The sequence below is a fragment of the Sparus aurata genome, chromosome 8 (genome assembly GCF_900880675.1).
Source record: "Sparus aurata chromosome 8, fSpaAur1.1, whole genome shotgun sequence".
Lineage (NCBI taxonomy): Eukaryota > Metazoa > Chordata > Actinopteri > Spariformes > Sparidae > Sparus > Sparus aurata.
This window is the reverse complement of record NC_044194.1, coordinates 27,404,205-27,426,965: the sequence shown is the minus strand read 5'-3', so window position 1 is coordinate 27,426,965 and position 22,761 is coordinate 27,404,205. Positions and strand designations below refer to the sequence as shown.

The 22,761-nt window shown below is 41.7% G+C and overlaps 1 protein-coding gene across 4 annotated transcripts in view; it reads left to right on the top strand.

The window, feature by feature from the left end:
• Positions 1-7,106: 7,106 nt before the first annotated feature.
• cbfb (core-binding factor subunit beta) overlaps positions 7,107-22,761 on the top strand; it is a 40,387-nt gene continuing 24,732 nt past the window's right edge. For 3 of the 4 annotated variants that reach the window (XM_030426347.1, XM_030426346.1, XM_030426349.1), the window contains exons 1-3: positions 7,107-7,573; positions 8,258-8,344; positions 14,624-14,740. In XM_030426347.1, coding sequence (XP_030282207.1) covers positions 7,496-7,573; positions 8,258-8,344; positions 14,624-14,740 — 282 coding nt within the window. In that variant the 5' untranslated portion in view covers positions 7,107-7,495. The remainder of the gene's footprint in view (positions 7,574-8,257; positions 8,345-14,623; positions 14,741-22,761) is intronic. The other variant, XM_030426348.1, reaches the window with a different exon arrangement.

Sequence of the window (22,761 nt, the reverse complement as noted above, 5' to 3'; positions counted from 1 at the left end):
GTTTAGGTTCACAGAGGATGACCTGCAGCTCGACTCTGAACAAGTGAACAATGAAACATAATTTATGACCGTGATTAAGATCAGGACTGTGAGACTGCTCCTGCATCCTTTCCACCGCTTCCTATGCTATTTAGACCAAAGAACAAGAACTCACAAACAGTTATTCTTTAATGTGATAAAACAGAATATGTCAACTTACTTAAATATCATGATGTACTTTAACCAGACTAAACTAGACCAGACTATACAGACCCGGATGAAACTTAAACTATACCTGATAAAAGTCCATCAGCCATATTTAACTTTCTAAATTGTAGTATTGCACATTTTCCTTCAAAGAAATTAACAGAGAAACTGTTAGAATAGGTCAAGAAGTATTTGTTTCTCCAAACTTTGAGGTACACATTGATTTAAAATTGATTTTCAACAATCCAATAACTGCCTACTGCAATATAACAGTTCACAGATTTGTATAATATCAAAGTATATATTGTTTTACTGTATTACCCACACACTGCAAATTAGCTTAAACTCTAAGTCAGATTTTAAAAAAAAAACACCTCAAGGTTGAATAAACTTTCTACAAGGAGTTTTTAACAGTTTGAAACAGTCTCAGTTTAATACTGATGCCTCATTTATGACCAACATAAGCAAACGAGACCGTCAGCGAGAAGATTGCCTATTTATTTTTAGTTACTATGGTTATTTTTAATGCCTGTCAGCCGGTTGGATCAGTCATAAAATTAAAACTTTTATGGCAGAGTGCTGAGGATGAATTGAGGAGTCTCGTAGTCTGAGGAATAGACTTCATTTACTGATGACTGTGTACGTACGTGCTAATTGTGTTTTTTATAGCAATGTATTCTTGTTTGTACTGCATTTTGTAAAAAAAAAAAAAAAGAAAGGACAATTGACAATCCTTTTCAGGCATATTTCTATTTATAACAAAATGTTTATCCTCGGTATCTTCTTTAGTACTATTTCATCTTAGTTTATTCTATTTTCTTTATCTAATACTCTGCACTACTCAGCTCAAGGAAATGCGTTGCTGTGTTGTTGTTTTGCACAGTGACAAAGCAGACTCGACTCTTCATTTCACCCTCCTCATGTTCCACTTATTAATCTTACAGAAACACTTATAGATATGTAACCTCACCGCCGTGCAGGCTGCAAACAGCTGTGTTTTGAAAAGAAGAATACTATCAAAATAATGTTGCTCCTTTCTTTCATTTGCTTCCAAAACAAATACATGTGCCAGAAGGATCAATATCTTCAGACGCGAGGCGGCGGCGCTCATACTGCTTTTGGCTACAAGTGCCGCCAGCATAGACAAAAAGATAAAAGTACCTTGCAGCAGCATTAACCACACCTTGCTCAACTAAATGAAACTTAACTGAAGATCAGCTTAAGTTATCTACACTTAAACAGAGACTGATTAAACAAAGTGAGAATGGAATTAAAAACTAGGTTTTTATAACGTTGCTAAAAGAAAGTCTGGCTGAACTTGACTTCACATTTGACTCTGCAGTGAGCATGTGAGCAGTGGCTTTAAAAACAAAATGTCATGAACTAAAGTGAGCCGTGCTCGGCGTGTTGTGTGAAGATGAGACCAGACTGCATGTCAGAACTACTCGGCGTGGCAGCCACAGATCATCTGATTAATTAATGAACCTTTTACTGCATCACCAGTTACTGTTGTTAATCACTCACACACTGTTTGGCCCTGCAGCTAACACGCACACACACACATAAAGTAATAACCCATTTGAGGCACTAAAGCTGTGAGCTCTCTGTGTGTGTGCGATCTTCAGGCTATCTGAATGGAAGAGTTCGGTAGAAATCAATGATAAGGGTGTCATAAAAAGACCGTTTCGTTTCATAAAAAGGATTTAGAGCATATGCTGTGGCCTGAGGCCTCGTGTCCACCCCCTAAAACTCTCGTTAGGAATATAAAAGTTTTATTCAGCATTTAGCCTTTCAGCCTTCACAGATGCACCAGAAGTAGGCCAAACACATTACCAGTTCTGAACACTTTAAAGAGAACACATGCATCTTGTTCTCAACATTCATATGGAAATATTACAACCACTGTCAGACACCTCTGTGTGTGTGTGTGTGTGTGTGTGTGTGTGTGTGTGTGTGTGTGTGTGTTTGTTAAAGCATAATTAAATGTGTTTTCCTTTTCTCTCTTCTTTGTGTCTCGGGGGATCTTCAATACAAACATTAAATTTACGCCCCGCATGCGCCCAGACAGCCACACAAACACCACCAAAACAAACAACAAAACATGTCATGACAGAGGAACACTTCACACACACACACACACCCACGCATACACGCACAAACACAGACGCACTTTCTTGCAGGTTCTTGTTCATAGTTTAATTACGATCTGTGTGGGTGATTATGAAACTCCCTTAGGAGTCTAATAGTCATATTTACTCTGTGTGTCTATGTGTGTGTGTGTGTGTGTGTGTGTGTGTAGGTGTGTTGACTAGAAAGAAAGGAGCTGTGCTACATTTCAGGGGCGTGTTTATATCCGCCTGTTTATTGCATAATCAAACATTCATTCCTCATTATGTTGCAAGTGCCAATATGTCTCAGCTGCAACGCTATAAATTTTGTTTGTCTGCCTCTGAGTGTGTGTGTGTGTGTGTGTGTGTGTGTGTGTGTGTGTTTGTGTGTGTGTGTGTGTGTGTGTGTGTTATCCCTCAAACATATAATTCATAATAACGCTTTCTTATTACAATGTGTGACTGTTTAGTTACTTCGGCTGATGCTGTTCTGTATCTCATTGGCCTGTCCGGTCATTTTGACTTGTCACGGCAGGACAGGCACGTGGTGGTTCGCCTCATTCGCCGTCCCAGCGGCCATGTCTGTGAGCCAGCGCGCAAAATACCAGAGCCTTGAAAATAGCGCGCAGTGATGGCGTGCAGTCGTTATTCATCAGTAACACCTATGCTCCTCCCGCGATGACAAGTCAAAAAGTCTGCTGTGAAAGAAGTCAACTATGCATGAACGCTGACTGTCAACCGCTCACGTCTTGCTGGGACGCTTGAATTGTTGAATCGGAGCCACGGTAAATGTTTTCACTTACACCTGCGCTTTCATTAGATTGACAGGCAGAAATGTCATCTATGGCCGTGGTGGAAGAAGCACTAGGCGAAGTAGTGACAACACCCTGCAGTGGTGACGTACAGCAGAATCTGTAGAGCTTTTTCACTGAAAACCTCTGACTGCTCTCCGGTGAGAGTTAACCAGTGGTCATGTTCATAAAGCTTCCTTGTACTAAGAGTTCCGTCTGATGAAATGCTGAGAAATGTCTTCGAATTATCACGTTTACTGAGAACCTACCCTTGGAATTAAGACACCATCCTGGCAAAGATAATTCACAAAGCATAGCAGCATAAGAGAGCTCCTAAGGTGTGAAACTGTCAAGATTAGGGAGGAGGACTTTTAACATCCTTAGGGGCTTCTTAAGCAGAGAGAGACGCTGAATGACAATGAGTGAGTGAAACGCTGCGGTTCAGTGCAGGGAAAATGCTCATGGTCGATCAGAATGACAATCAGCTTTCTGTGTACACAAACAAGGACTTTGACTATTTGCACTGATTATTTTTCTCTCTCAGTGTACAGGGAATAGTATAATAATCACTGAATCTAAAATGAAAATAAATAATTAAAAAATATGGACTAATATGAACATCTCTGAAACTGCGCAGTAACAATATGACAGCAGAAATTTAAGTGATTACAACACCGAGAAATTTGGCGACTGTAAGGACGCGCCAATCTTGCCAACAAGAATGTTTGATTCAGAATCTCCTCCCCACTCTTATTATATAACACGCTTCACTGGTGCACTCCTTCTGAAAGGTTCTAATCTATTCAACACAGATGTTGTAAAGACTAGTTTTCATGATTAGGCGTATCAGTTTCACCATTCGTTTCCTGCCTGCTGTCACTAGAAGTGTATTTTTATTTCTTTTTAGATCAACCGATCACAGTCTTTTTTTTTTTTTCTTTTAAATGTGTCACACCTAGCAACATGTTGGACCACGCCTCTGCTAAAGGGCCTCACTACTAGACAATAAACTGAAACTGATTATAAAGCTCCGGTGATAATTCTCTGTATCATTCATCACTGTGAGTGAAGCCTTTCACTTTGTCATTGAATACATTGTTATTATAGAAATATCAATTATAGGCACTTTAAGCAGAAGTATTATCAGCGAATCGTACTTGTGAAAGTGAAACTCTCGCCAAAAAGCAACCAAGGCTTTATTTGTGATTGAATATGAGTCAAACCATTATGTAAATGCATAATTACGATAAAAGAGGCACTTACTGTAGTTTCAATTTTCGGGCAAGCTTATTTTCAAGACAAAAAGTGTCGATCCCTGAGTGCACCCTAACAGGTAGGAGGTCCACCTTTACTCTCCTGCCTCTTGGGTCGCACTCTGGGATCGACACTTTTTGTCTGCCTTGACCGTGACGCGCCGGAGATCCAGCTCCAATGGTGAGTAGTTCAAAAACTTTCTTTTTAGTAAACTCTGAGTACACAAACAATGTTCTCAATGCTCGTGTTCATGTGTAGAGACCCTGGTGATACTACAGGCAAAGTTTCATGTTGTGTCGAGCCTTCTTATTGTTTTAAAAATAGCAACTTTTATGCTAGCGTAAGAGTGCCCCATGCACTCCACTGAAAATTAGCTTGCCGGAAAACGAAACGAAACTACGGTAAATCTTAAAAGTGCCTCTTTCATCGTAATTATGCATTTACACGATTTATTACACGAAGGTTTGACTCATATTCAATCACAGATAAAGCCTAGGTTGCTTTTTGGCGAGTGTTTCACTTTAAAGAAGAAAAAGGCCAAAGAGGAGATTATGAAGAATAGCCAACTGTGTATTACTGTTATGTTATATTATTGAATTATTATTATTATGTATATTAATATAGCATCACTTTAGCTACTTTTAACTACTGTTCAGTAGTTAAATATATAAAGAAGCATCATATTCTATCAATGGATTATATTTTTTGTGGGTCAAATAGCTTGTAATGTATTATAAGGAATTATTAGGTGTCATATAGCTGTATAAGAGGTGCATTTTAGCACAGCTCATACTTGTGTGCCTACATGTGTACTGAAAGAGCTGAAAAATTATTTCTAAAGTTTATCTGAAGCTCATATGAAGCTTCAGCAGACTGACTTGGGAAGATCCCTTTGATTTGATTAATACAGGCAGCTGAAGTATGAAGACAGACTTTAAAACAACAAAGTTATATTCATCCTTTGAATGGAAACAGCCAAGTTTAATCCAAGTACCTCAAAATTGCTCCAACCCGTACTTGTGTACTATTTCCATCACCAGATAATCATCACACTTCCTCTTCCTCAGTGCTGAACGCCAGAGCTGTGTGCTCAGTCCCTTCCAGTTCACACTGTACACCCATGACTGCACAACCAGACATCATGAGGACTCTACTGTGAAGTATGTGGACGACACCACCATCATCAGACGCATTATAAACAATGATAAGAGTTCATGTCAGGAGGAAATCAACAATCTTGCAGAGCGGTGCACAGAGAGAACCATCAACTGCTCAGCGTCAGCAACATCAAAGGGCTGATCGTTGATTTTAGAAAAAATGGAAGCAAAGACACACGTCCCTCTCTACATCAGTGGAGCTGAGGTGGAGCAGGTGAACAGTTTTAGTTCATGGTTTGAGAAGGCTTCACTTACAGAACCTTTAACTGAGGAAGTCAGCACCAGAGCCAGAGCCAAGTACTAGTTAACTTTCACAGAGGGGCAACAGAAAGCATCCTGGCAAAAGATACAGAAGTATCCGCTGCTGTAGAGCATCTTCATACCTAGGCCGTGAGACTCCTCAAAATAGTTTTTCTTTTATGTGAAATAAAAAAAGGGACTTGTTGAACTTTAAAACTTACCACATTCCTTCAAATGTCAGGAGGCATATAAAGGCCCTGCTGAATTTAAATCAGTAACAGAGTTCACTGTGGAGAACTCATTCAGAGAGCTGTCACCACTGTCGAACCAGACTGTCTTTTCCATCATTTCACACAAGGCCTGATAGAGTTTATTCACTTTTTTCAGTCGGCCAGGTGAAAAACAGGGTGTGTATGTACACCCATCTCAAATCTTCGACAACATTTCTGCAGGATTTCAGGATTACCGCTGGATTTAGTTTATCAGTGAAACACAAACACTGTCTGTCTGTGTGTCTGCCCCCTCGCTTCATGGCCCCCTCCCTCCTCCACCTCTCACATAAGGATCCCATAAAGTTTCTGCGGTCGAAGCGCATGCGCGGTGGCAGCCCCGAGTAGCGTGTGTAGTAGTATTATTATTGTGAATGGGGGGGTTTGAGGAGGAGGAGGAGGAGGGGGGGCAGGGGGGGGGGCGGTATTTTGGGTGTACAGTCACAAGAGCGACTCGACGGAGCCAGGAAGTAGACTGCTGATGCTTTCAAGTGCTTGCTGAATTGTCGTAAATTTGATTTTTGACAGTTGCGCTGTTCAAAGTGTGACAAAGAAGAAGAAGCACACATTAAAAGCTTCAACAACAGATGGAAACATGAACTGCAACAGGCGGCCACCGGTGCTGATAGCCTGACACGCGCTCCAAATGACTTTTCATTTCTGTTTGTTTAACTTCCAGCCATAATATTCACGCTTTTTCGCGAGCTACTGCCGCCACACACACATTTGTACGCCTATTTGTCCCGCTGAATCACGCTGGAACAGCTGCTACTGTTGATGATGATACAAGGATAAAAATGTAAATTAGACTGCGTGCCAAAAAAGATATTTCCTCCTCTGGCACCAACGTGACTTTAATTAAAGCCGCCAAATTAAAGGCTATACTTACATAATCCCTTGAGCTTTATGCATTATTGTGGCCCCCTAAACTCTTGAACGTGTGATTACCCGGCAGGACTACTGAGGGAGGAGCTCCTGGAAGTCGCAGGTAGACCGGAGACACAGACAGGGAGCGCTCGTTTGTTGCCACTTGCTCGAGAGATCACACGCTCGTCAACAGAGAGAGAGAGAGAGAGAGAGAGAGAGGTAGAGAGAGAGAGAGAGAGAGAGGTAGAGAGAGAGAGAGAGAGAGAGAGAGCCACACGGTCAAATTGAGCGTTATCTATCGCGGTGGGTCACTTAATAAGAGCCACTTGGAGCCAGAGGCGAGCCGGAGCGCAGATCATCTTCATAAGAGCAGCGGTGATAATCAGAGAGCACATTGCTCCACACAGAGAACAAACACACACACACAGAGAGAGAGAGAGAGAGAGACAGAGAGAGAGAGAGGGAGAGGGAGAAAGAGACAGACACGGAAGAGAAGTGAGTGAAAGAGAGGCAGAGTGAGGGACGGACGGTTAGACACGCAACTTTTCACGCTGCGGGATCGAGTTTGAGAGAGAAAAAAAAGGGGGCTTAAAAAGTGAAGAGGCCGGAGAGAGCTGGAGAAGATGCCGCGGGTAGTCCCGGACCAGAGGAGCAAGTTCGAGAATGAGGAGTTTTTCCGCAAGTTGAGCAGGGAGTGTGAGGTGAGTGAGAGAGAGAGCCACACACACACACACACACACACACACACACACACACTGGAGACTGTCTGTGAGACGGCGGAAATAAAGACAAGAGAGGGAGGCTCGTTAGCGGAGGAAAGCACGCTGGAGGGCTGAAGGGCTGTGAGCTTCACACAGGTTCATTTATTTAATTTAATAAGTTAAGCGGGAGAAAACCTACAGCTGGATGCAATCCCCCAAAGCAGAAGAACGATAGTCTACAGAAGTGCCTTACAATAAGTTGTTTCACCCCTCTGATCTCTGGCTTTCTGAAAATCAGAAACATAGATTTTTTTTTTCCTCTTCTTTTTCGTCTTAATCTTTGCTCATTTATTTTGTTCATTCATTTTATTCTCAAATTAATCTGAATGTAAGCAAACATTTTTGCTCATCTTTCTCTCTGTATGAATTGATTTTGTTTTTAAATGATGAGGAGGAGAGATAAAGGATGGTGCTTTTCACTTGAAATCAAAAATTCCTGTGGCTTCTCTTCAAATTACGGCCCACTGCTGCCAGTGAGCATCAGCAGTCACTGTCAAACAGCCCTGTTTCAGTGTGTTTACTATAGCAAATCAAATAAACGAAAAAAAGTGAGTATATTGTGGGTATATAAACTTGACGTGTGTGTGTGTGTGTGTGTGTGTGTGTGTTTTCTTTCCACCGTAGATTAAATACACTGGCTTCAGGGACCGGCCCCACGAGGAGAGACAAGCCCGCTTCCAGAACGCCTGCAGGGACGGCCGGTCAGAAATAGTGAGTGCAAAGTGACGTTTATCCTCTTATTTTTGCATGTCTGCGTGTGCTTGTGAGGATGTGAGATGTGTGTTTTGTTCAACTGAAACAACACGCTGGCCTGTAAACTCGGCTTTGGCTCGTGGGAGAAACGTTGACATTCTAAACTGACATTAATCTCAAGGTTGTCTCCATGATAGGAGACAAATGAACTTGTGTTCTTGGTGGGATCAGTTCACTTTGTGCAGGCCGTCTGCGTGCGCGCTGATGTTTTCATGTGTCCCCGTTCAAGGAAGTAGACGTGTTATCAGACGTGCAGACCCACCAGGCTTAACCTCGCTTCACTTACTAACCCAGCTGCAGTCATCATTGTCTCAGAGGCTCTCATTAAGGCATGTTATCACACAGACACATTACGGTTACAAAAAAAACACCGGCAGACCTGTAATTTGAGGCCTAAAAACTGCTCGCTTGAAGTAAATATGACCTGTCATGTCTAATTTTGGAATATACAGTAAACATGTAGTGAATGGAGCATACTTAGAGAACAGGAAAATAAAAACGCCTGTATGAAGTTCAATGACGGTGTTACAGCCACTTTTTTGATGACTGATTAAACACTAATGTGTCAAAATGTCAAACAGTCTCTGGTTTCAGCTGCTCAGTTCTGAGGATTCGCTGCTTTTCTCTGTCTGATCTGAGGGTGTATTTGGGGTTTGGGAAAGGCACTTTACACTTGTATCCAAAATTTTTTGTAATCTGAAAAATAATGTATCGATAGAATCGATAAATGGAAAACTAGAATGACACTCAGAAGAGCGCATTCTTCTGCCACAGCCCAACAGTCCCCTTTACTCCACACTCATAGATAAGAGACACGAGTACGCCTGAATTTATCCATCAGGATCCTTAACACTGGTCCCTGAGAAATTAATGAAAATGCCAAGAAATGCCCTGTCTGGGGATAGTTAAGACAGTGAGAAAAGAAATCCTGGATCCGTCCGTTTATCCACACCAAAAGTGTGTTTACTCTGTGCTGAGACCCATCCTCCATTCAAGTTTTGTGGCAATCCGTTCTGCAGTTTGTGTGCAATCCTGTTGACAAACCAACAAACAGAAAAACAGATCGGGACGAGTGAATCTCCTTGGCTGAGGTGATAATCATAAGCTCTACTTACGTTTAGGCTGGAGCTGTTTTGTGTTGATTCAAATCTGTGCTCTGTCGTTAGTCGTGGTGTTGTGGTGTATGACACTGAAAGGTGTTTCTCCTCATTCTCATTTACGGAGAAGCAGCCGGCAGGTAGTCATTGCAGGAGGAGATAGTGTGTGGCAACGGTGTCACAGTAGAAGAGGGCCGGTGTGCCGAATCTGTCTCGCTCCATTTCCAAACCACAATCCTCTCCGGCTGCGTCTTCAAATGCCCGTCTTCAGTGAACTCTCACTGAACTCTTTTGCCTGATGGAGTGACCAGTGTGTCGCAGCACCTCAGTGTATGACAGTGCATTAAAGCAAAAAGTCCTGAGTTCAAAATTTGACTTATTATCAGCAAAGTTTACTTAGAGGTGCACCGTGTTGTTTTTGGAAAGATATTTTAATCAGATCTTTATCTTGATAGACTGATTTTTATGCCAAAACAAACAAACTGTCTTTGTTCTCATGACTGAATAAACTGAATAAACAAACACAATTTCATACCGTGTTACTTTGTTAATTTGGCGGACCCTGCCACCTTTCTAGCTTCAGACAGTGTTCTGGGGACCTTATTTTCCTCTGAGAACAGCTTGTTTGTTCGCTTGTGGAAAAAAATAAACATTTTGAGCTTGTATTATCAACTCATTAATATTATACATATTAACATTCTGATTTTCTGAATTTTTTTTCTCCAAAACAACGTAGCAGCCCTTCAAAGTATAAAAGTAAAATGATCAATTACAATCACAATTACTGTAATGTTGCTTATATGTTGGTTAAATAGGCTGTATAACAATGCATTCAAGCTAGACCGCATTTTTATATTGATATATGAACCAATATACAAACGCATAAAATGATAAGATATATAACAGAAGCAAGATATTTTGCAGTTCAACAATAAACTTTATCGTCTAAAATAACATCAGCGCACTGAATCATTTTAAATTAACCCAGGCATCATTTTCTGCATTATAATCTCTAAAAAGAAGTTTTCATATCAGCACATACCAGACACCAAATACGCAGATACTAATATATCTGTGATAATAATAATATATGCTTATCCTAGGTTTTTAAAATCCCGATCTGCAAAGTAACAGTTGGAAGACGAGTGTCCTTCATGAACTCGACACGTCTGCGTGTGTCACTATTTTCTCCACAAGTGCGAAAGAACCTCGTGACCTTTTTTGTTTTCATTGCAAAACCCTGCCGAGCAGCGCCTGTGATGAGCTGTTCACAACTTTAAATCGAGCGCGAACACATTCATAACTGCGCGCTTACAGTGTCCAGCCTGTTTCAGACTTCCTATTAGATGATGTCCTCAACAAAAGGGTGAAGCCAAGTGAAAAGCCTTTAGTCTGTTGGCACAAACACACACAAACACGGGGCAACTTCTGCCGCCTTAGTCATCCTCGAGGTATTTTTCACAAACATGCTGTCATCGTGGCGGAGGGTACGGGGAGGGGAGGGGGGGTGGGGGTGGAGAGGGGGTGTGTCAGGGGGTACATCTAGTTTTACAATCTTTTAGTGGGACATGATGCGTCTGTCTGTCTGTCCTCACTGTATTTATAAGCCTCTTCTGCAGCGAGAATTGATGGCCACGGTTTTAATGGTTTGATGGCAGGTGTGACATCATGCCGCTTATTTATCTTTTGGGCCAGACGCCGCTAAAGACCTCCTGCTATTTTCATGGTCGGTGTGAACAACGGGCCGACACAATGAGACGCGAACGCGCTGTCAAGGACCACTTTTTTTTTATAGACAAGAAAACAAATCAACTGAAAACCGGGGGCAACGTATTGGGTTAACACTGAATGTATACCCCGCTTCACGCCAAAAGTGTGTTTGAGCTTCACTGTGCAGGATGATGTTTGTGAAGAGCTCGACACCAGACGGCTGTTTTCACGTTCGCTTGTTGGAGAGGGAAAGTTTTTCTTCACTTGACTGAAATCTGAGTTTTTAAGACGTGTACGTAGTGACATCTCGACTGGTTTGTAATTCAATCAGGGATTAAATTTGAACTTACACGAGGGTGATACAGCAATTATACTTGAAAGTGAATCATGTTGACATATTCTTCTGGATCTGGATGCTTCATTGTCAGAGAACAAGCTAATGTCATATTTTTTTTTTTTCCCAGCAGGGTAATTAAATGATTGTTTGTGGAAAAAACAGGGTTTGATTTGTATATGTCTATATAATGTATCTTGAAGGGATCTTTTGTAAAATGATCCCGTAAAATAATGCTTTCTATTGGCAAAACTGTTTCGGCCTTAGAGAGACTGACTCCAGACTGACTCTAATAAAAGGCTTCTAAGAATTCTAAAATTTATTGAACATAGTGTTCTGAGAACAGTTAAAAAGGCAGTTTATAGCATATACTTTCTTGCCAATAGAGCTGGTTAAGTAGAAATGAAAGACAAACCTTTATTATTATATGCGCACGATATAACTGTCAGTTAATATTTTCCAACTGCTGGCAGAAATGCTGTTAGGTTATTTTCCTCGTCATAGTTCAAATAGTTTTGTTTTGTTTCGGTAAAAATAAAATGACCATTTATCCCTTTATACAGTACATTACGTATATGGTATAGATAGGTAGATAGATGTAAGTAAGTAATAGAGATCATGATATTTTAGATCTTGAACAAAGAAGGAAAAAACATACATTACCCATGTCAAAAAGTGGCACATGTAAACTTTCAATTTCAACTTATAATAACGTTTTTACATCTTATTTTCTACATGACTTTAAAATGTACATTCGTAAAAATGTGGCTGTGCATGTCCAGGGATTCTATGTCACACACACACACACACACACACACACACACAGGCAGGATGACTCTAAGTTGTTCAGGACTGATCTGATAAATGGGACAATAATTCAAAGTAAATTATCTTCGGCTCAGCTCATTAGAGAGGAGTCGCTTTCTCAACTACTATTGATTTTCATGCTGCACTGCTCTCCCTCCCATCTCTCTCTCTCTCTCTCTCTCTCTGTCAGTTCACTTCCTTTTATTTTATTTTATTTACTCGGCCCTCTTCTTTGTCTTCATTCTTCCTCACCTCACTTCCGTTTTCTTTTCTCTCTATCTTTCTCTCTTGTCCAACTGTCTTTACATTCACAGGGCTGTCTCACTGACCGCTGTCCCGTTCCCCTTCATTTCGCCCCCTCTTCCTCATTTCCTCCATTTCTCCGTGCTTCCCTCTCTTTTTCTTTTTCCTCCTTTGTCTCTCAGTTTCCCTCCATCTCTCTCCTCTCTCTGCCTCTCCTTCCCTCTTTTTTTTTTTTTTTTTCTCCCGCGGTAGTAGGCAGCAAATGAGTATCAGATGGTTGTAATCCAATACTTCAAATACAGCAGAAATGATGACTCGGGTGTTCTTTGAGTTCCCGTTTCTGCGAGAGCGTGTGTATATATGTGTGTGCATGACAGACGTTTTTTTTTTTTCTCTTTGTGTGTCCGTGTGTACACTTAGTAATTTTCTGCATTCCCCTCCCTTTATTTCCCTCTCCTCCACTCACGGTTGTTCTCTCCTTCTCCTCTTTCAGTCAGCTTCTCTCCCTCGTTCTCTCGCTCTCTGATGAGGGGCAGATTTGACAGGGTGCATAATTCATATGCTTCCAGCTCAGTCCCAGCCCTAATGCCCTTAGTATTGATCTGTCTCAGCAAACACAACTCATCACACACACACACACACACACACACAAAGACAATAGACACACACACAGAGTTACACATAAAAACAGACATTTTCTAACTTGATTTTCTTTCTCTCTCTAATTCATTGCTTTCTGACTGCACCAGAGAAATGCATTCTATTGATTTTCATTTTATTTGTGTTTCTGTATGCGTGGCTTCTAAGTGTGTGTGTGTGTGTGTGTGAGTCTGAGGGGGCCGTGCGTGTGTGGGCCTATTGAAAAAGGAATGTCTCCCATTAGAGCAAGAAGCCATTTCACAGAAATCAAAAACGAGGAAAGCTACAGTATGATGTGATTATGTGTGTGCGTGCGTGTGTGGTTCACTTCGTGCTTTTGTTCTGAGAGGAGAACGGTTAGACTAAGAAGAAACGGAGGGAAAGCGACAGAGACAAAGGAGAACTCTGTCCGTCAAACTTGAACTCTTCAAGGCTCAGACCCAAATCAGACATTTGAACCTACTCAGACATTCTGCTGCTCAGCTAATGCACAAACCATCTGGAGACATCTCAATATATCTGTGATAACTGCATGTACTTAGAATCAATAATTCAAAGTCTTATTCTTTTATGTTAATCTGTGTGTGAGTTATATTTGTGATGTTAAAGGGGCACTCAAGATTGTACTTTTATGACTTTGTTGGACAGAATAAGAAAGAAATCACAGCTGCATTGATTAGTTACCAATAAATCATTTCGAGTAAATGACATAAACATTACAGCCTTTCAATTAGGATGGAAACCACATTTTTTTGCCGTGAAAATAATCTGCAGGTTAATGGATAATGATAATAATTAGCAGGTACGCTGATCCGACCGCCTGTTAAGCTCTCATGTCTTCCAAACTCCACGCCTTCGGATTACAACAAGCGCTCTTGTTGCTGCCTTTAAATGATTACTCCCATGGCTTAAAGTCAAGTGGGTGATATCTCTTGAGTGATTTTCTCAGAATTGTCAAACCTCCCCCAGAACCAGAGAATACATAATCCAGCTGTTTCTACAGGCTGCGTATTAGTCCCTCTAGTAGTATAACTAACTTTGACAGGGAGTGTAGTTTTACCGTTTATAAAATGTAACGAGAGAGGCTCATTTGCTGTTCCGAATTCAATAAATCACACCCTATTCTCCAGCTTCATACCTTGCATTTCTCCCTCTCTGCGTCCATCGTTCAGTCTTCAGCTGTGAGGACTGGGGAATATATCGATATAACTTGATATCGTGATATAAGACTATATTTCATTTTATGAATTATGATATAGTGAAATCTGGATATCATTATATCAGAGTAAAAGCTGCATTACATCAACATTACTGATGATCATTTATCAGAAATTGTCTTATCACACTATTTTGTGAACGCACCATTAGTCCTCCCTACAATACTGTCTCCTGTGTTTCTCTCTGCAGGCCTTTGTAGCTACAGGCACCAACCTCTCTCTCCAGTTCTTTCCAGCCAACCTGCACGGCGATCAGAGGCAGGTTCCCACAAGAGAGTATGTCGACTTCGAGCGAGAGACAGGAAAGGTAGGACCAGTGCGAGACATCCACCCACTTTCTCAAACACACACACAGACACACTCTCTCTGTTGTAAAGGTCTGAGCTGTAGCATCGAGACTGGCAACAGTGAAACGAGATTCTCAAAATGCAGCCTGAACCCAGGGGCAGATATTTCACTTCACTGTTCGGGGGGGACAATACACAGAAAACATTCTCAAGAGCAATACTTGAAGGGGACACCATCGAAAGGACAGCCAGGGACATTTTCAGGCGACCGAACCAGGTATTTTTACTGAGACCTCAGGACATCTACTGCGGTGTTTGTGGTGACTGAAACAGGGAGCTATTTTGAGCCAAAACACTGTGTTTTTCTATCCCACACCAGGCACTTTTTGTGCTTAAACCTAAAACTGTGTGAGAAGAGAAAAATAGCACCTTTCTTTAAAGTTAACTTTTGCAAAATATGTACTTATTATGGTCCAGCAGCACCATGCTGAGAGACGCTCCACAGAAACAGGTGTGTTAGGTGCAGGTTGACTGGCAGTGGACCAAACCACTGTGAGGCAGATTGGGGGGGGGGGGGGGGGGGGGGGGGGAGGCCTAATCTTTCTTGAGAATTCGAGAAATCGTTCTGCATCTTTAATTAGCACAAGTGTTTTAAATGCATATCATGATATACTTTTTATATACTTAAAATGATATGTTTTCACTGATAAAGGTTACTGAGGGGGCCCCCCCGTGATTTCCGCCCATGCCCTAACCCGTCAACTGTCTTTGTCATTTCTTTCACACGTTCACATGACTTCACTTGATTCATCTCACTCTGTTTTCACATATGATGATGTGAAACTCTTACAAAAAATAGCTTTTAGAGAAACACATGAATCCCTGTCTGCTTTTTAGCTTTCTGTTCCTCTTTTATTTTATGAAATGAAAATGACGGGCCAGACACGCACACAAAAGTAAAACAAAAAAACTCATGTGAATTTATCCACACAAAGGTGTGTTTTGAGATATTTGTTGTTGGCTGTTTACGACGACATCTAACACCTAGTTAAACCTTGACACTCACTAGTGCTGCTGCTTGATCAAGATTATAGTCAAACTACTTAAAGAGCACAGAAGATGTTAGTTTGCTGCTGTTGTCAAGGTGATATCCACTCTACTGTACAGTGCTGCTGTTTATGTGTATGTTAATTGTCTCCCCTGGCGCTAAGCCTGGACTTTGTTGGTGTGTGTGTGTGTGTGTGTGTGTGTGTGGGTGGGAGAGAGTGTGTGTGTCAGTAGGCCCTCCACGGACACTGGCTAGCTGAAATGAATGCCGGTTGGCGGCTCATTAAAAATGCATCCTGGGGAATCGATGGATCTCCATGCCCCAAGGCTGACGGACTAATCTCACACTGTTAATTATTTAACACAAGTGCCCTGATGGTTGGGAACAGTGTGTGTATGTGCGTGTGTGTGCGCGCTAGTGTGTGTGTGCTAGTGTGTGTATGCTAGTGTGTGTGTGAGTGTGTGTGCGCTAGTGTGTGTGTGTTAGTGTGTGTATGCTAGTGTGTGCGTGTGTGTGTGTGCTTGTGTTGACGAACATTGCGCATTTTGCAGAAGATTTTCAGATGTGGCGTGCGTGCCAGACAAAGAGAGAAAGAAACGGTATGTGTGTGTATGGCAGCAATACACAACAGAGTTTGTGGTTGTGTGTGTTTGTGTTTGCGTGTGTGTGTGTGTGTGTGTGTGTGTAAGGCGATACCTTCTCCTTTGTCACCTCAACGGTGCTCACAGATCTATGAAGTTTTAATGAGGCTAGGAGTCGTCAACGTAAAGCAGGTTCACAGCAGCTCTGTAGAACTGAAGCCAAGCATTCACACACTCAAATGCACCCCACCAAACACACACACACACACACACACACACATACACACACACACACACACACACACACACACACACAGACTCACATTGGAGGATCCAGACTTGCTGATAGAGTGCTCTGATCATCCACATTCATCTGCAGAACTGAGAAACATAAGCCTTGATTTTCGAGCATAGTGACTCACAATAAGTCAAGTCACATCACTGAAACGCTCGTAACGTGCAGCACCGACAGAAGTCACAAGTTTGAGGTTTCGGTCTTTACTTTAATGTAATATTCATTTATATTTCACTCGTATAAAAAATGACACGCAAGCGCAGGCTGTGGTTTCCTGAGTGAAACGCAAAAAAAAAAAAAAAAATAGGTATTGTTTCAAAGAAAGTGGATGGCTCCACTCAGTTGTTCCAATGCAGAGCCTTTAATTGTGTACTGAGTGTACATTTTCTGCTGTGTTGCTCTACCACGAAACCAGCTTTCATTTTACACACATACACACACACACACAAAGAAAGCCACACACACCGCATTCGGATTCCTGCTGGACCTCCCTGTTGAATACAATTGTCAGGCCAGGGCAGAGATCTTGCGTACGTTGCAGCTTCTTCTCTTAATTACTGTCACAGCTAAACTGCAAACACACACACACACACACACACACACACGCACGTACACACACACACGCACGCACGCACACACGTCTTAGGAGATATTAGTTGCTTCAAAAAGGTTCTGTAGAACCCGAAAGTGTTAGAATAGAATAATAAAGGGGGTGAGAGAGTATCAAGAGGTACCAAGTTAGGGTTTCTGCCCCTCTCTTTCTTTCTTTCTTTGAGTTACTTTCCCCTCCATATTTTCTTTCTTCCAGCTTCCCTTCTTTTTCCTGTGTTTGTTTTTCTTGTGGCATTTTATATGAACATCCACACCACTCCTCCATCTCTCCCTTCTTCTCCCTTCCCTCTTTCCATTCCTTATGTTTTTTGCCTACATCCCCTACTCCCCCCATTCATCCTTCCCTCCTTCACTCGCTCCTGTCCGCCCTCCATCCGCTCTCCCCCTCTGTTCCTCCCTCTCTCCCGCCTTCATTTCCAAACACAGATGGTGCCAAACCAAAAGGGTAGCACAGCCAGGTTAAACTTGGCGACTGAATACAATGTGTGTGTGTGTGTGTGTGTGTGTGTGTGTGTGTGTGTTTGAGAGAGAGAGAGAGAGAGAAAGAGTAGAAGTACAGGCTCTCAGTGTCGTTGCAGGCTAATGGGAGCCAGCTGTGGAGGAGGTTAATTTTAGCATGAGCAGCTAACTCGCTAGCAAGCATTAAACCAGCCCTCGACATGACTTGTAGCATCAGCAGCTGGTTTATCAGCTGCCTGTGTGGCAACAGACTGATTTTAGAGTATTAAACACTCTAAGAAGAGCTTTGAAGCTGTAAACACGTTTAAACACGGGATAAAACTGTTCCCACGCAGGCTGACGGTAGTACACTCTGTATTAGTTTTTAAAGCCACTCGCGTTAGCTTGTCTATGTGGGCTAACTATACATTAAAAGTGAGGCATTGGTCTAATGAGCAGTTGAGCAGAATGTTGGACTAAGAACATTTTGGCTGCCTAATGAAAAATGAAAGCACAAGGAACAGGAGACTGTTCTTCTGTTTAACTAACAATTTTGTATTCAGTTTTACATGCAGTTCTACCCCTCCGCGGTAGCTTAAAGGTAAGAAAAAACATCTTATCCCAATAAAAATAAATACTTGTTGTGCTGTGCATCATTTTAATTCAGCCTCAGGCTCTCCACTAGAATTTAAAATACACGTTTTATGTGTTTTAACAGTGTGCAGCTGCACAGCTTGAGTTTGTAAAGACCTTCTACGTCTTAGTGTGGTTCAAGGGGCTCAGAATTATACACTTGACCATCATCCTTACTGAAGTTACAGAAGACATTTGAAGCAGCATTATGTAGAAATTCACGCAAAGCAACGCAACTATTGTAAATACAAGCTAACAGCTAAGATTAGGTGCTAACTACAAACAAAACTCTGCACTTTCAGACCACTTTCAGTTTATCTTTAACTAACGTTTGACATGAATGGTCTATTATTTTAGCCAAGCTGTAGTCAAAGTTTGCACAAGTGTCACCTGCAACTCAGAACAGTAAGGCAAGCTAGCGTAACCTAACCCAGAGAATATTACACTTAGCAGACATGCTAGTTGCTAACCTTCTGTTGAGATGGGCTGACTTGCCTTATGATGAAAAACTAGCAAGTTGACAATTTTTCTGACACAGGCAAACATAAACCAAGATCAGCAACATAAGAAATATAAATTAGCCAGCTAATATTACTTGCTTGATATTAAGTTCAAACCAGGACCTGAAAACCACCTCCTCCTCCGTTGGTCCGAAGCTTCTGTGATTGCGCCGTAAACACTAACTCTACCTGGTCGAGTCATCCAGCAAAGCTAACTTGCAGCTTCAGTACTCAGCAGTAACAAGCTGCTTTCAGGAAACTCTGTGAATCACGGAGATTAAGCAGAGCAGCTAGAGGACATCGGAGGGAGGACAAGAAAACATTTCTCGATAAGATATGATTCAGTTTCACCAGAATCAGTGATGGTTGGTGCTGTGTTTAATGTACTGCCGTAAACCAAAACACACACACTATCTGAGACAGAGACACCATTTGACCTATTAAAAGTCAGTGTGCCATCAAACTGATCTCGAAGCTGTTATTTGATGGTAAAAATTGTTACATCATTTTGTGGTCAAACAAAAAATAAATAAATAAAACTAAATTCAGTGTCAACAATTGATATAGACTGACCATATTTAAGTAATCAGATGTTTACCGTCTGCAGTGCACCTACTGTGTCCTGTAAATATGGCCAATATTAACACTTGATGTTCATGTTAGCAGGTGTATATTGAAGCATGTAGGTCAGGACAATTAAACATTTATCTTGAAATTCATGCTGTAGTCCTGTACACTGTGTCATACTGCGATGATATCTTTAGCACATCCTTTTTATCATCACTGACATCCATGCTTTCAAAGATATATCTCTTTGTGACTCAACCCCCTGCCCCTCCTGTGGTTCTTTACATACATGTAAAAAGTGCTGAGTTTGCTTGTTCATTAACCCTTTGAGCACAGACTAATTTGAATGTCTCCATATCGTCAGACCTTCCCTTCATTCATTTCCGGTTCGGTTCCTTGCCAATGAGAGTGTTTTGTTTGTGGTTTCCTTTGTGTGGAGAAACCGCGCCATGCCTCTTGCGTCCTTTAGGTGAAACAGATACAGGTCTTTCCTTCCTTCCTGTCCTGCGCTCCATCTCTCTAGCTTGCCTCACCACTTCCATTTTTTTGCTGGCCTCCCTACAATGTGAGTGTTGGACTGTACTTGAGTCTGGAGCGCTGCTGGAGAAATATGTCAAAATGATGACCATGACAGCAGCTCAGCACGAGGTTGTTACTCATTTTCATTACACTCCCATTACATCTTCCACAAGTGTCAGGGTGAAGAGGCCTCAACAGAGCCATTTTTTACTTGGCCCCAAACTATTTCTTTTGGTCATGAAAATATTAGAAGTGGAGATTCGGGTTCGGAAACTGGAAACTGGCTCCATTACCGACCATTTGCTGGTGGAAAAGTCATATCTGAGGATGTGACTTTAGACGAGGTTGAAACCACAGGAATCACTCTGAGTTTCACTGTTGAGGGTTGTTTCTCCATGTATTTGTGTGTGTGCGTGCGTGCGTGTGCGCACGCATGTGTGTGCATACTAGTGCCCAACATTGAGTGTGTTCATACATTACCCCTGCATGCTGATGAGACAGTGGCGCCAGACTGTGTGTTAAGACTTACACACACATATCTACGCAAAAAAAAAACACACACACACACACACACACCAACATATAAACAGTAAACAGAACCTGAAACAGAGAGAAAAGAGTGAAAAGATGCAGAAGGAGACAGACAGAGATTAGTGGTTTGAGGGGGGCTAAATGAGAAGCAGATGAGTCTGTGTCAGATACATGATGGAGAGGGTGAACTTTCAGGGAGGAGCTCGAACACAAAACCCAAGACAGAGACACACATGTGGAGGGTTTCCCTCATTTTCAAATAATTTCCTGTGTGTGCGTGAGCATGTTTTTAAATCTATAAATTTAGCAAAGACATTCATGTTATTCTAGGAATGAACTGTAATAAATCTGATGACTGATGACTCCGTCATGTCATCACAATTTTTCTTGTCCAATACTATGGAACATTTGCAAAACTAAGAACATCCTTCCTTTTCATATCAGTATTTTTCAGGGCCGACTTGTTATTAGTGATCCAGGAGAATGATTATCGATAATAGGAAACAATATGCATTACATTATACAAGAAAAATAAGTCATAGTTTCAAACTCAAGATAAAGCAGTGAAGGAATGTAACCAGCGACAATGTACTCAAGCACTGTGCTAATGTGCAGTTTGGAGGTACTTTGCGTCAGCATTTCCATTTTCTGCTACTTTGTTCTCTCACTCTGCTTCATTTATTTGATAACTTTGGCGTGCAAATTCAGATTATTCAGTGCTGATCAGCTATTACTCCTGACGTCAGATAGTGTTGTGGACACTGAAATCTCAAAGTGAAGACAGAGAAAGGATGCGGAGCCATCATAGCCAACGTACTGCGTTTAACATTTTTTATTTATTTTAAAATCCACCATGGACTGAACATTGGCCCTTAAACGCTACAAAAGGTCATTCCCCATTATTTTTTCCTACTTCCTTTCTGTATGTGGAACCTCTAGTCCACAGAGGATGCCATTATTGTCCTTGTAGATAAAAGTTGATTTAAGATTAATAGGAGTCAGTGGCAAAATTATATGGACGTTGTTGTTATCTGTGTAAATATTTTATCGTATCTGTGCAGTGCTGCAGCTCCAAACCCAGAACAGATCTATAAATGTGCAGGACAGTACAGGAATGTACGCTTAATGATGAAACAGAAATGTGTACCTTCAAGTTGAGGTCCATAGATATATACAAATATGGCTGTCTAAAGAAGTTCTGTAACATCTGTAGACCCTTTTCTGGTCAGGCCAGTCTTCGGAAAGCAGCACATTCTTTAAAGACGTCAACTATTAACGTATTAACTGAATGGCAGCAAATAGGTCAAGTCTTTCTGTTTGTCCTTTTGTGATTTTTCGGCGGTTACGTAAGAGAGAAAATGAGAGATGTCCTTATTCTTAGAACATTACATTTGCATCCTCATGACACTGACATTTTTTTAACTTTGTCAGATCTTCCAGGCATGTTTTCCATTTATTCTGTCTACTGATGTGGTCGCATGTCCTCATCCCAAAGAAAATGAATATCATCATGATAGTGACCCCCCCCCACCCAAAAAAAAAAAACCAGCAAAACCCTCTAAAGTCATTTCGTATCAGTCGCCTTTGGTTGCCCTCTAATTAAATCATCAGTTTTAAACCTCAGCCTTTGAAACCTCTCCTCTGTCACATACCTATCAACATCAAGTGTGTGTGTGTGTGTGTGTGTGTGTCTGTGTGTGGTGTGTGTGCATGCGTGCACAGCGTGTGGTGTTATGTTACCCTCTGAACGGAAGCTGTGCCACCAGTGCGTTACTTGTCAGTGACATCATCAAAGCCAGACCACTAATTGGTTCCCTCTGCTACTGCTGCTTTGCATCCAACAGTGTGTGTGTGTGTGTGCGCGTGTGTGCGCGCAGTTGTGTTTAACATCCCGGTACGTCCTGAGTGATTGTTGAGTACATTTTAATGAAGCTTGTGTAATTTTAATCAGCATAAGCGAACCTTCCTCTGAGCCTCACAGACAGTCGGCGTCTCCCTTTAATGCGCGACACAAAACCTCTTCTCTATATGCACACACACACACACACACACACACACACAAACACAGTACCATCACCGTCTCCTCACACACGGTCTCATATTTCCGGCTCCAGGCTTTAGATCAATGACCACACCCACTCCTATAATGCAGTGGGGCACATGCAAAGACGGAGTCCTATGTTTATCTGCTCTTTGTGTGTGTCCCTGTGTTTTGGCTGCTTCATGTCTTTGTGTGTGCGTGTCAATCTCTGTCTAAGTGAATGTACGCATACAAGGTAGAGGCAGAAACAGTGTGTGTGTGTGTGTGTGTGTTTGT